Source organism: Toxoplasma gondii, chromosome XI (genome assembly GCF_000006565.2).
Source record: "Toxoplasma gondii ME49 chromosome XI, whole genome shotgun sequence".
Classification (NCBI taxonomy): Eukaryota; Apicomplexa; class Conoidasida; order Eucoccidiorida; family Sarcocystidae; genus Toxoplasma; species Toxoplasma gondii.
Window position 1 is genome coordinate 3088898 of NC_031479.1, and position 14254 is coordinate 3103151.

Consider the following 14254-nt stretch of genomic DNA (forward strand, 5'->3'; position numbering starts at 1 on the left):
TATATAATATCTGTAATATCTATTTATATATAATATCCTATATATATATATAGATAGATAGATATATATAATATGCGTATGTACTTGTGTCGATTGCCAATTTCATACAATACAACGCTTCCTTTATACGCATAGATTCGTTCGCTTAGAGCAGCTCGTGTATGTGAGTATGCCTATGCGTATCCATGTGCGCAGGAGGAAAGTAGCAGTGAGCACTGACAACTATACGCATGTGTATATATATACCTACATCTCTGAGAATGGGCCGTCTCTGTACTCCAACACATACGCATTTCCGGCTTATGCATACAGATGCAGAGACACCTTTAGCTCGATGCTTCAAGTGCAGATGCATGCAGAGAAGAACACTCGCTTCTCTTTCAAGAAAACAAGTTCGTGGATCCGCGAGAAGAATGAACGTTGTCTCTCTGTCAGACGCAGAGCGAGGAATTGCAGAAGAGAAACGCCTCCCGTTCTCTCAGAAAAAAGAAAGGCGAGGAAGGACAAGAGTCGAACAAAGAAACCTGAACGAGTTATCGTGAGCTGGAAGAGTTGGAGTGAAACTCAGACAGACTCAGTTTGACATCTTTTATTTGATTTAAGAAGAACCTTTTTGCTCTTCCTCTTTCTACTTCTCTCCTCTCTTCTTCCTCTCAGTTTCGCTTCTCGCCATTAGTCTGTCTCTCACCTTCCTCCGCCTTTCTCTCCTCTCTTCCCCACTGTCTCCATCGCGTAAAAGGTAAAGCATCTACAGTACCTCGTGCGAATACCTTTTCTCTCTCCACCACCGTGCGGTGTTGACGCCACCTGAGGTCGTGTTGCCTAAGTGAAGGAACCGCTCTCCTTAAGAGCGGTTCCTCACGTCCAGGCCAAGAACTTGATGCAACTCTCGTGCATCGTCTGACAGTGCTTGTTCAGAACAAGCATAGAACGTATCCGGTAACAAAGGAAAGTCAGTATCTAAGCGAATAAGGAAGAGAGCAAATTTGGTGGAATAATACTGCTTGCAGGAGTCGAGAAGTACACGCCTAGACGCTGAAAATGACGAACAAAGTCTGTATCTAAACCGGTTCCACAGATTCTTGTGACAATTGTCGCGCGGTTCTGCATCACTTTCTGACGCTCTCTGACTGTGTACTGTTTCTGTCACACAATGGAAGCAAAGAGAAAAACGTCTCTGCGCCTTCGTAGAAACACAGGTCCCTCCATGAAGCTCGGAAAAACACACGTTTGTTTTGCACTCTTAACTGACTGTTTGGTGTCTTGTATCTTCGGAGATTGCTATCTGTACGTTTTGTGGTCTCAGGGGCGCCTTTTCGCTGCGTCTTGTTGTGTAGAGGACGCTGGTCTGTGCACGGCGACGCCAGACTGTCCAGGAACTGGAAACCGGGCGAAGTTGCCGGAGCAGTGAACGCTTTTTCGCAATTCAGGCCGTGGAGGAGCAGTGAAAGACGAACGTGCGGGTTCGAAAAGGATCTCGGAGCGAAAGGAAATGCGCGGAAAACGAAGCGTCGAGGCGTTGCTTCTGTCTGTTTCGCGCTCGGCCGTCTGGCGGTGGCGACAGTCCGGTGTACATACACCTGATTTCGACGTAAACGCTTCACAGGAACTTCACTTCCCTGCTCACACCACCACAGATGAGTCGCTGTGTGTTTGCCCATCCTGATGCGTGCACAAATTTATACGTATCTGTTCAAGAGCGTTTAAGGTCTACGGGAAGGACCCACTGGACTTTCATCGAGGAGGCAAGTGTGGATCTTGACCAGATTCGACGTCGTTGATTTCCTGCAACACCTGCGAGTGAAAAGTTTCCACGCGTCATCTCATCGCGCTGGTTGCCGTACCACCACTAAAGACATGTATGTCTGTATATATACAAAGTGTATTTGGGCCGCAGTGCGACACATGCAGCCGAGCCGTTCATGTGCATGTGTATGTGGCTGAGGTTCCGTCTGCGAATTTCTGTTAGAGTGTGAGCGGCATGTGCATGTGACAGTTTATTTTTTATGTAGCGTTTCGGGGAATTCGCTTGTTGCCAGACACCTCGAAGTTGGAGAGATCTTCGTCGTGCGCCAGCCATCACTCAGGTTTTTTGAGGACGACGGACGGTCCGGCCTTTTTTCTCAACCCACGCATGCACTTTCGCTTCGTCTGGCCGGTAGCTCGCGGCCCGTGTCGCAAGAAGGTCGACTGTGACTTTTTCTTTTCGTCGAATTGCGCATGTCCTCGTTTTTTTTGTGTGTGTTTCTGCGAAGGCGCCTTCGTTCTGCTGCTCGTTCACCTCGTCACCCTCACCTCTCGACAAGCGCACGCGAGAGGGAGGGGAGAAAGTTTGGATTTTGCGCTCCCTAAGTTTCCTTTTTCCTCCTTCTGCAAGGTCGGCTCTGCGATGCCTGCGCATTCATCTTTCTCCGCAGCCAGCTGTTGCTCTGCGCCTCTTCCCCTCGTCGTTTTCCTCTCGCGGTCCATGCTCGGCCTCCCTGTCTCGGCCGGTGCTGCCTGCTTGTTCGTCTCCCGCTTCGCCTTCTTAGAGACTCTTTCTGGCCTCGTTTTTCTCGCCTCGCAGTGAGGCTTCTCTCCCCGTTCTACATGATCTGCCCAGAGCGAACTGACGCGCGCACAAGTTCCCCGGAGAAGTTCTTTGCAAGCGTCTGGACCAGCCGCAGGGCAGCAAGGGGACCGAAAATTGTTTTTTTTCAGACTCCTGATGGGTTCGCTTCTTGATGAAACAGACGGCCAGAGAACAGCGAAAAAAGCTCCGAAAGAAGAAAGAAAAGGCGAGGAGAAGGCTGAGCAGTGTGCGAGACGTTCAGCGCCTCAATAGACCGAGTTTTCTGCGACGTAACAAAGTCCGGACCGCTGACTTTTCTGCGGCGAATCTCAGGAGAAATTCACCTCGCGAGCGCGTCAAAGCGTTTCAGAGGACGTGAGACAACTGCCGCGCGACCGCAACTCGCCAACAACTGTCCTCGCTCTCTGTATCGTTCTCATACAGCTGACCGGTTGCTGGCTGTCGCGTCGCCTTGCCTGCTCCTCTCCTTGTCCGAGACTTGAACTTTTCCTGAGAAAGCTTTGTCCTCTGCGTCCACTCCGGAAATTCACCTTCACTTTCGCACATCCTTTGCATGCATTTGTCTTTCTCTTCTTCAGTGCAAACCGTTTTCGTCGCCTGCTTGCTCTCCGAGTCTCCCCGTTCCACCCGGCTTTTCTTTCCTCTTCTGTTCTCTTCGGCCTTCTCCTGTCTTCGTACGTCGTCTGACTTCTCTACGCGCTAAACTGTGAGGCTTCTTCTCTTCTCCCACTGTCGGCTTGACTCCGCGCCGCGATTTCCTTTGTGGTTGCTGTCCAGTGCTTCCCACCCCACGGAGGGCCTTTTCTCTAGCTTGCCTCTTCTCTTCTTTTTCGGATTGCCTTTTTTTACGCGTTAGGAGTCGCCTCCCTTCGTTCATTCTCGCTTCCTCCCTTTCTCTCTGTTTGACTTTCCTCTCGAGTCTTTTGCTCGTCTCCTTGCCTCTTGTCTCTCGTCTCCACGGCTGCGACCCGTCGCGCCGTCGCCTTCCTTTCGTTTCCGTTTCTTCGTTTCCTTTTATTCGTTGCCGAGATGGTTCTGGCCGAGTTGGGAGAACAGATCTCAGGCGCCTTGAGGCGCCTGCACACAGCGACTGTGGTCGACGAGCAGGTAGGCGCGCCGAGCGCAGTCACTCTCAGGTCCTACGGTTCCTCGATTCTGTCAAGCCCAAAAATGCGCGTTGATGTTTTAGACATAATCAAAAGCATGCATCAAATTTCTCGAAAAGACTGTCTGCTTCAAAAGCCATGCTTTCGACGGAAGACACCGCAGTTCACAGACCAGTATTTGTAAGCTTCTTCTTGGGAGTGTGCTCACGCCTCGAGTCCTGTGAAGTGAGACTCGAACAAGAGCCTACTGTGTCCTCCGTCCGAAGCCTTCGTCAAACTGAGTCTTGCTCAGCAGTCACAGAGTGAGAATTCGTTCTGAAAAAATGCATGGAGAAAGTCATTCAAGAAACCACCCTATTCGTAGGCTTCCGTCCAACATTCGAATGTTGAAAGTACACAGAAACGTTTCGACTGTCTCTGCGAGGCGCATGCACTCAGCACCCTCAACTGAAAAACCATGGATCTCCTTCTGCTGGAGCACATTGCGACTGGAGATTTGGGCAAGCGGATAGAAGACGGAAGACACGAGTGACAGTCTAAAGCTTTTCTCCTTCTCTTCTTCTGCTCTCCTCCGCTTTCAGCTCTTCCTTCTCCCCTCTCAGCTCTTCTTTCCTTGCCTCTTTCTCTTGCGTTTATTTCTGTCTCCTCTTGTTTTTGTTGCTTCCCAGGTCGTGCAGGAGTGCGTCATGGCTGTGTGTCGCGCGCTGCTCCAAGCAGACGTCCACGTCCGCGTCGTCCAGCAGTTCAAAGCCTCTGTCACTGCAGGCATCAACAATCGTCTCGCTTCGCACTCTCAAGCCTCTTCTTCTTCCTCGTCGTCCTCTTCGTCCGCTTCTCAGAAGACTGCTTCGGGAGGCAAAGGAACCGCGGGGCAGTCAGCTGCGGGAGCAGGTCCTTCAGGTCCCTCTGTGAAGTTCGACGTTGTCACAGGCGCCACCACAGAGGCTTCTGGGACAGGCGCGAGCAAAGACAGTTTTCGGGAAATCAACACTCGCGCCGCAGCAGTTGGAGTGAACTCCAGAAAAATCATCCAAAAAGTAAACAGACACAATCTGCCAAAGCAGCCGCAAAGACTGAACTTGCGTCTGTCCACCCATTTGTGTGTTGGCGTCCATCCGTGTGAAGAGCCACAGTATATACATCTATTTCGGTGTGGATAGCGATAAATACATCTATTATATATATATATATATATATATATGGTTGTGTTTGTAACTGCATAAATTGCTATACTATATATATGTATATATGTTCGGTGTTTACATGTAAAAATATTTACAGTAAATATATACATATAGATACATATGTATATATATATATATATACATATATATATATATATATTAAGGGACAACTGTGTCTGCACACGTTCTGTGTTCACGAGGACCATCGATTCAGAGGTAAGTTGTGGGGCAGGGGATACGTGCGTTTTGTTTTCCCTTCTTGTTTGCGTTTTAACATCTTTCTTTGACATTTATTTTCATTACGTGTGCCTTTCTCTTGTCGTTATTTGCCCTTTCTTGCGCGTTCGTTCGCGCTGTGGCACAGATTTGCCAACGCAGTGCAATCGCGAGGGCCGCCAGCCTTTGTTTCTTTTCCTTTGTGTGTTGTCTCTTTATCGCGAACTGTTTCACAGCTCTGTCTTCTTGACCATGTGATGCTTCGTCGTACGTCTTTTGCTGTGTCTCTTGCTCATGGGTTTCCGGCTTTTCTTTCTCACGTTTTCGGCCGTTCTTTCTCGCGCTCTGATTTTGTCTCTCGCTGTCGGCTTTCTTCTCTCCTTTCCACGCGAGGCTTTTCCCTTGCTTTCTTCTCTCTGGTTCTCCGTCATCCACTTTTTGTGTTTCTGCGTCTTCTGCGTCTGTTCACATATCTGTCTTTCGGCTCCCTTACCACCGCGTTTGTAGATTTCCGTTCTGTTCTCCGGCAGTGCGTTATTTCGGAGATCGTGGCTATGTTGACACCGGCGCGTCAGCCGTACGTCCCGCGCAAGGGCGCGACGAACGTCATCATGTTTGTCGGCTTGCAAGGAAGTGGAAAAACGACAACTTGCACAAAGTACGCGCACTACTACCAGCGAAAAGGTACGCTTCCTGTTCTCTCTCGAGCTGGAGCACGGCGGCGAGAGCCTCGTTTTCGAATACATCGAGTTCTCGAAACAACCAACAAGCGTGCCTGTCTTTTCTGAACATCTCAAGAGAAGCAACGCCACCCTTCGCGCCTGCACAGGAGCTCTGAGACGATAAGGAAAACTCTTCTGTGGAGTGTCGATACGCAGCGCGCCTTCTTCAGTCGAGGCGCAGTGTCTGAGACTCGAGCGTTGAATGCGTGAGCCTTCCATCGAGTTCTTGAGGACGGCGAGCGTTCCACCCGCCGGGAGTCCGTTCGGTTCGCTGTCGGAAGATCCGTTCTTTGTCGATGTTGTCGAGCTGTAAAATGACAATGGACTGGGCCGTCCAGCGCGTTCGCCTGTCTCGATGAGTCTTGTGACGCGTGCTCAGTCACGGAGAACTTCCGTCGTTCTGCGTTTCTGGAGACATATGGCATGTTTCTTGGGAGTCTTCAGAGGTTTGTATTTCTTCTTTTTCTTCACTTCCTGTCTTGAGCGACGGTTAAGCCAGCAGCTGACGAAGTAAAGAAAGACAAAGGGACATCAGACCCGCTGACGCGGCGCGCGAGACTCGAAGCGCGAGCCTGTGTCTTCTGTGTGTCTGCAGTCTCCCGTTCACGCGCGCGCTTCTCAGGTTTCTCAGTTGTTTTTTTTGTTTTTTTCCCTTGTTCTGCAGGCTGGCGTGTTGCCCTCGTCTGCGCAGATACGTTTCGAGCGGGTGCCTTCGATCAGTTGAAGCAGAACGCGACGAAGGTTCGCATTCCTTTCTACGGAAGGTGAGAGGCTTTGGGGGAAGGCGAAACAAACGAGGCGAGCCAGGAAGACAATCCAAGGCAAGCAAGAGACTCGAAAACCCGTTCGCTTCACACTTGGAGTCCCTTTTCCACGATTCGTGTGCCTCGTCGAAGCCTTGCAAAAAAGTCTTTTTCGAGACCACGCATCTGTCGCCGTCGCGTCGGGAGCTGCGACGCGCAATGTCTCTTCTTCTTCGCTCTGAAGATTTGAGAGGCAGATGGACATAATCCTTGCACGCTGCGTCTCCCTACTTGACTACTCGCCTCAAGCCACAGTGTTTTAAAAGGAATTATCGAGTAAAGAGGTCCGAGTTTGGCGCGTCTGTTTTTTCATGGTGATTTCATGTGTGATTATCTTATTCTTCATGCCTCCGAACTTCTTGTCTCTCCGCGACGTTCTCTTCTTCCTTCTCGCCTGTCGCCAGCGGAGCGCCCCTGCGTTTATCCATCACTGGTTTCTGGTCACAGCAACCTCGCTCCAGCTCTGTGGTCCAAAACGCGCTCTCTCTGTCGCTGCGTCTCTCGCTGTTCCCTCCCTCCCTTCCTCTCTCTCTCTCTTTCACGCGCATCCTCTCCGTCTCCCTCGTCTGCTTTTTTTCCTCCGTTTTCGTCTCTGCTCGACCCTCACGGGTCTGCGTCGTTCTCCCTTTCCTTTTCAGCTACACGGAGGCAGATCCTGTCAAGATCGCGGAGGAAGGTGTAGAGCAGTTTCGCAGAGAGAAATATGACATGATTATCGTCGACACATCAGGGCGCCATAAGCAAGAAGCGGCGCTCTTTGATGAAATGAAACAAGTTGCCGAGGCTGTTGTGAGTCCCCCCAATGTCTCTCGAGCGCATGCAGAGTTTCCCGGATGCCATCAACCGTTTCAAAACTTCGTGCCAGCAGGCGCTTGTAGACGTCCTCTGTGTACCTCCACCGTGCGATGTTCAGACAGTGTTGACGGTTCTTGCACAGAGAACGGTGGGACCTTCTGTGCGTCGTTGCAGGGCGACATTGCGTTTCCACGGGGATGTTTGTGGCGGCATGCATGCACAAACATGTGAACATTCTGCGGATGTGCGCACTTGCATGCGAACCATGCACGAATCTTCGCTGTAGCGTACGGAACAACATACGCGCAGGTGCAGACTTTTCGCGTCCAGCGAGTGCCTCACCGGTGATCCAACGTCGGCGTTCGGTGATGGAGAAAAAGTCGCAAAGTCGAAACAATACTGGTCCTTTGCTTTTGTGTCGAGCAAAAAATCACTCGTGCCACCTTCTCCTATGTGCAGAGGAGGATTTCGGTGCACACCTATGAACGTAACAAACATATATATATATATATACATATACATATATATTTTTGTATATAAGTATATATATATATATTTATGTATATAAGTATATATATATAGATATTTATGTATATAAGTATATATATATATATTTATGTATATAAGTATATATATATATATATATTTATTTATGTATATAAGTATATCTATATATATGTATATATATATATATGTGTGTGTGTAATTATATATGTATATGATTTGCGCGTCGCCTTCATTGACTCGCACGGGTATAGATTTCCGATAAATTCGCTTACCTCTCGCTCTTTTGCAGGATCCGGACGACGTCGTGTTCGTCATGGACAGCCACATTGGACAGGCCTGCTTTGACCAGGCGCAGGCGTTCAGCGACAGTGTCGACGTCGGAAGCGTCATCGTCACCAAACTCGACGGGCATGCAAAAGGCGGCGGCGCCCTCTCCGCGTAGGCAAAGCCTCTGTCTCCTCGTGGGGTGAAGAAGTCTCTCAACGCGTGCAGAGACACTCGCATACTCAGCTGTCTCGCTCTCCCTCTACATGCAGACATGGACAACTAGACATATGTGCATTCACGTATGCAGATGTGAAGCTATACAAACATATATATATATATATATGTATGTGTGTTTGTATAGCTTTACATATTTGTATATATATGTATGAATATATATGCACATATATGTATATATATATATATATATATATGTCTGATTCGGTAGTTTTGTTTGGGAAGATATGCAGGGATATGCTCATGTGCGTGCCTGCCTGATGTCTCTGATCTGCATGTTGCCTGGGTGACTGCGTTGCTTGCTCTGTTGAGGTATTTTGCGTTGGTGAGCACATTGCGTGTGCCTTGTGCGTGTTGTTTTGTTTCTTTGCGCTGTGCATTTAAACGATTTCTTTTTCTCTTCTTCAGCGTCGCTGCGACCGGTGCCCCCATCATCTTTCTCGGCTCTGGCGAACACTTTGACGACTTTGAGGCGTTTGAGGCAAACTCATTTGTCTCGCGACTTCTTGGTAAGAAGCGCGTTCCTTTCTGTTCTCGGTCCGTCCTCTCTGCTTTCTTTCCTTCCCTGGAAATCCCGGCTTCTCAACGCACTCTTCTCCCCTTTCGCCTGCTGGTCTCTGTCTCTGTTCTCTTCCTCCCTTTCTTTCCAGTTTCTCCGTGTCTTGTTCTCTTTGCTCGGACTCTGTCTCTCTCGTGTGGGGCGTCGCTGGGCAAACTCCGGCTTCTTTGATTTTTTCACTTTCCGTGTCTTGAGTACTTCTCATCTTTTCTCAAGTTCACAGTACCTGGAAGTTTCTGATTTTTCTACTTATCGCGGCTTTCCGCTGTCGCCTGAATCCTCGGATTCGTTCAACTTCTTCCAGTGGGTTTGGGATTTTGTGCCGTCTCCCCGACCTCGCTGGTTGATGCTCGACAGCGACCTCATCACCCGCACTGTTTTCGTCGCTGCATGCCCGCTCAGGTCTGGGAGATGTTGGTGGCCTCTTCTCGACGCTGAAGGAGATGGTTAGCGTGGAGAAGCAGCAAGAGCTCATGGATCGTCTCAGCAAAGGAAGATTCACTCTCGAAGACATGGGCGAGCAGTTCCGGAATGTCCTCAAAATGGGTCCGATCAGCAAGGTGAGAAAAGCCACAACTCTGCGCGGCGTTTCATGTTCTCCTCTTGCACAGAAAGGCGCAAAAACAGAAACACTCACATCGTTGTGCAGACAGAACAACAGGGGTAAAGGACTGGCGATTTATGATCGAGAGACATCGTTGACACATACACTGCATACATACATACATACATACATATATATATATATATATGCATATACATGCAGGCATGTATGTATATAATATTTGTATAAGTAGATATGTGTACAAATACATGGGGTATCTCCATTTGTAGCTTGTGAGGCGGTTGCACGTACTACTTGGGAGTTCGTAAAGCAAGACGCAAGCATCAGAGAACCGTTTTGAGTTGAGGACTCGCGGATGCCTCAACGCTTTCTTGAGGTGGGCGGCAGTGTGTTTCCACATCTGACGCTTGCCATTCTGTGCGAGGTGGAGAAGGGAGGAAGAGTTCTCGAGACGAGACAAAATGCTCGTTTTCTCACCACGAAGCTGCTCCAGCGCTTGGGCTTTGCAGGTCATCAGCATGGTGCCTGGCATCGGTAGCAATTTGATTTCGAAGAACCAAGAGCAAGCAGGCGTCATGCGAATCAAACGCTTTCTTTGCATTATGGATTCGATGACTGATGAAGGTAATCCAAGAGTTCACAAAGTGCGAAGCTTGGAGTGTGTCCAGACACCCGGCACATGCGCTGCCTTCTCGGTCGCTTCATCTGGCTTCGCATCCTTCCACGCCGAGAGTTGCTGTCGTTCCGTCAAAGCCGAGTTTCTCGAGTGATTCCAGCTTTTCGTTCGACAACCGGGCGCGGTGTTGTTTCGCGAAGCGCCAGCGATGCGGGAGGTTGACGAATGCACACGTTCCGCCTTGTCAGACCTGCTGTGACATCCACGTAGCGGACGACGCGGCATGTACGCAGTTCGGAGCAGTTTTGGTTTGCTTCACAGAAAACGGACAGACGCTTGCCATGTCGATTCAAATAGCGAACCAATACCGAATAATCTGGAGACGCGTACGAGCGTAAACATGCAAGAGATTTATCGAGCGCTTTCTTGACTCGAACTGCTCCGCATGTGTAAAATAGCCGTACATTCTTGTGCAGAAAATCGTCGTATATATATATATATATATATGTATATGTATATGTAAGTGTGGCGTGCACACCTACGTCTGTCCCTGGAGGTTGGGGTGAATTACTTCAGAGTGAGTAGAGATGCACGGGCACCATGTCGGACATCGTTTTCACAAGTTTAGAGAGAAGGTGGAGAACAAGCTAATCTTCTTGTCAGTGCATGGGCGCTCGTGCATTCATGAGCTCAAAAGTCTCCCGTGGAGATTTGTGACGACACGACGCAGTCGCCTACGAGTGTCTTTTTTGTGAATTAAGGTTTTTCCTTTCGAGTCTGGAAGTGTAACGCTTGGCGCGCGTTCCTCGGTGAAGTTGCCGGATTGAAAGGAGATGCAGGAATTGTCTCCGGAGACTGCTTTTTCGTTGTCTTTGCTTCCAGAGTTGAAGTGTGAGAAGCAGTTCACAGATTCTCGCATTGTCAGAGTCGCCCAGGGGTCAGGCACGACTCTCGAAGAAGTGAAACTGCTTCTCGAGCAACACAAACAGTAAGTTGCTCTTTAAGGAAATCTTTTTCTTGGCGCGTCGAGACAGAGAGCCTGCCTCTCCAGCTGTCTCTCGCTTCCTCTACGTCGCGTGCGTTCTGTCGTTTTGTCTGTGCCTCTTTCTCTCGCTCTCCCTCTTTTTTGTGCCCACTCGGGTGCATGCAGTTTGCATGCAGTGCGTGTGTTTCTTTCTGTGTTCCCAGATTCAGCAAGATGGTCGGCAAGATGGGGAAGATCGGCTTAACAAAGGAGAGCGCGCTGCAGAACATGATGAGGAATCCTCAGCAGATGATGAGCAAAGTTCAAAACATGCTGGATCCGAGAATTCTCAAACAAATGGGTGGCGCCGGGAACATGGTGAATCTGCTGCGAGAGGTAAAAAACACACTCACCCTCCTTGAGAGTCTTTCAAATCTCGTCATCCTCCCCTTGGTGAAGCTCTTCCCGACCTTCAGTGGCTTCTTCTCTCGCTTCCTGTCCTTTCTTTCCTTCTTTTTTCCTTCTTCTTTTGTCCTCCGGATTGCCACCGCTTCGATTTATTTTTGGTCTTTCGCGTTGGACCTTCCGGCTGTTCGGCTGCTTCTCTGCGTGTGTGCGTCTTCAGCTCCAGTCGAACGAGGGCATGGAAGGCATGCAGGAAATGATGAAGCAAATGGGCATGGGCGGAGGCTTCAGAGGCTTCGGAGGCGGCCGACGCTGATACTGAAGAAGGCAGACGAAGGAGAAGGAGAAGACGAAGAGGCCGACGCAGAAGAAGAAGAGGGAGGAGGAAAGAGGAGGAAAGACGAAGGAGACGACGGGGGAAGGAGGGAGAAGAGAGGGGGAAATGAGAAGAAAGAGAAACGGAAAAAGACCAAGGAGAAGTGACATGGAGAGAAGAAAAGGGAGAAGAAGAGGAAGGGAGAAGAAGAGGAAGGGAGAGAACAAGAAAACGGCAATGAAGGATAATAATGGAGAACAGGCGGTCTCCCAAGCTGGAGGGGTGCGAGACGGTGCTGAGAGGAGGCAGAGATGTGCAGCGGGGAGAGAGGACAGATGTCTGATGCACGCGTTCTATTTTTATTGTCCTGGTTTCTTGTTGGCGACGTATGCGTGTATCGAGGGGCTCTGGTCAACTTCGTTTTCCTCGACTGTTCGTTTCCCTTTTGTGAAGACAAACGCCATCCTTCGTCCCTGTTTCTACGAGCGTGTGCTCTTGCTCGTTTGACTCTTTTCGTTCTTCGAGATATCTGCAGGTTCCCTTCTCTTTGTGCTTCATGGGGCGCATCACTGTTTCGTCTCTTCTTCGCTTCACCCCCGTTTCCCTCTCGAGCGCTCGCCTTTCAGAGCCTTCGTCTGAATTTCCTGTCCTAACCAGTTCGGCACTGTTTGTGTCGCTTCGAGCAAATGCAGAGACCCTCTTTCGAGGTAAATACTCATGTTTGCTTGCCACGCACTTCCTGCGCTGGTGACCTCTGCAAAACAGGTCCTCACCGTCACAACAGGCCCTCGCTCCGTCGCCGGCTTATATTAGGAAAACCCCTGGAACTCGGCGTCAGAGACGAAATTCCGAACTACTCGTGCGACTGGGGGAACAAAGTTGTTTCCCAGCGAGTCTTCGTTTTCCGTGGCGAGGCTCACAAGCGCCTTCTTGTCGAATATTTCTTGAGGACTATCGTTAGACGTTTTTTCCACATGTGCGCACACATTCTCGCCTTTATATATATATATATATATATATATATACGTAAATATATATGAACAGTGACATCAGCGTTCATGGGTGTCCGTGAATCTGCGTGTGCGTACGCCTTTGCCATTTGTCGTGTATCTGCCGCCAGAGTTTTCCGTTCTTTTGCAACCTCTGTGTTTCACATTTTTTCATCGCAGCCGATCGCGGTTTTGATGTGTCAGCATCTGTCGAGTAGATGCACGCACATGGAAACGACACTGGATCTTTCCGACTCAGAAGAAAAACGTTCCATTTTCCAGTGTCGGAGAAAACCGAGCCGCCAGGAACGCGCGGCGCGTGGCTAGCAGGCTTTCGGTGGCTGCGCGCTTCGCTGCCTGCCTCGAAAGAAACCGCTAAAAATTTGTTTCGGGAGGAGAGCTACGCCTCTGCTGAAGATCGATGAGGCAATGGCAAGTGGGCGTCTCGGTTTTTCGGCTACACTGCAACTGCAGGGTGTAAACATATTGAAGTCAATCAGACGTCCCAAAAATGGTAGTAAAAATAGCTGTCACTCCAGTTGTACAGTACGCGGTTTACGTGAACTGGCATACACAAAAAAAAAGTCACCGCAGGCGTACTCAAAAAGACTGTTGACTAAGGCTCTCTGTGCTTAGTTGCACGCATCTTCAGAACAACCGCTCTGGAAGGACCCTTCGGCCAAGTGTCAAAATTCAGAGGTAGTTTGGTTTCCTTTTCCAGCCACAAGAAGGCACTTCGTAACGCCTCAGCAAAAACGGTGGTGATTGGAGAGACAATCCTCTGTGTGGCTAGGGTAAATAAGCTTCACTGCCTTTGGTCATTCGAGACGTCGATGACACAAATACTAACAGGCCACCGTTTCGGGATGAACTATTCACTTGGAGAGGCTGCGAGTGAGACGCGAGTCCCCAGAGGAAAGTTGGAACGGAGACACGGCGAACAGATCTAGCGGAGAACGGCGCAGATGTATCTTCCGGGAAAGGGATTTTGTAACTTGAATCAGAGAATATGCGAAGTCTAAAGTACGAGAGACATCCACACATACGCATAAAACAAGAAAGGCTAGTACACATGCTGCTGTATACATCCTTCACCAAAACAACCCCGCCGTTCTCATATACTTTTCACATCTATACATACATATAAGTGTATGTATCAGAATCTGTACATACATCTAAGTGTATGTGTCACAGCACTCCCATATACACTCCCATATATATATATATATATATGTTTATATGTAAATGTGCCGGTATTCTTTTTGTCTTCCTGGAGAAGCTCGAGAAGAGTGGTGTCTCTCGTGGAGCATTGTTCATTCCTGTGGCGCCAGCTGGCGGCGTCAGACGAGACTTTTGGGGGGCCCCGCAGAGAACAGCGCCAGCCAGAGCGAGGGAACCTGGCGAAGAGCGACCTGGCGCGTTTGCTTCTCTGAG

The 14254-nt window shown here is 49.4% G+C and overlaps 2 protein-coding genes across 2 annotated transcripts; both read left to right on the plus strand.

Annotated features, from left to right (window-relative positions):
- Window positions 1-1012: 1012 nt before the first annotated feature.
- Window positions 1013-3350, plus strand: TGME49_313090 (hypothetical protein). Its single transcript, XM_018782747.1, has 2 exons — window positions 1013-1591; window positions 2256-3350. The coding sequence occupies exons 1-2, from the start codon at window positions 1493-1495 to the stop codon at window positions 2529-2531; spliced, it is 375 nt and encodes a 124-aa protein (XP_018635446.1). The 5' UTR covers window positions 1013-1492; the 3' UTR covers window positions 2532-3350.
- A 251-nt stretch (window positions 3351-3601) lies between these two features.
- Window positions 3602-11831, plus strand: TGME49_313100 (signal recognition particle SRP54 protein; the record flags this gene model as incomplete). Its single annotated transcript, XM_002364481.1, has 12 exons — window positions 3602-3679; window positions 4347-4715; window positions 5609-5762; window positions 6465-6564; window positions 7242-7392; window positions 8195-8343; window positions 8815-8915; window positions 9368-9525; window positions 10040-10154; window positions 11029-11134; window positions 11335-11506; window positions 11736-11831. The coding sequence occupies 12 exons, from the start codon at window positions 3602-3604 to the stop codon at window positions 11829-11831; spliced, it is 1749 nt and encodes a 582-aa protein (XP_002364522.1).
- Window positions 11832-14254: the final 2423 nt, after the last annotated feature.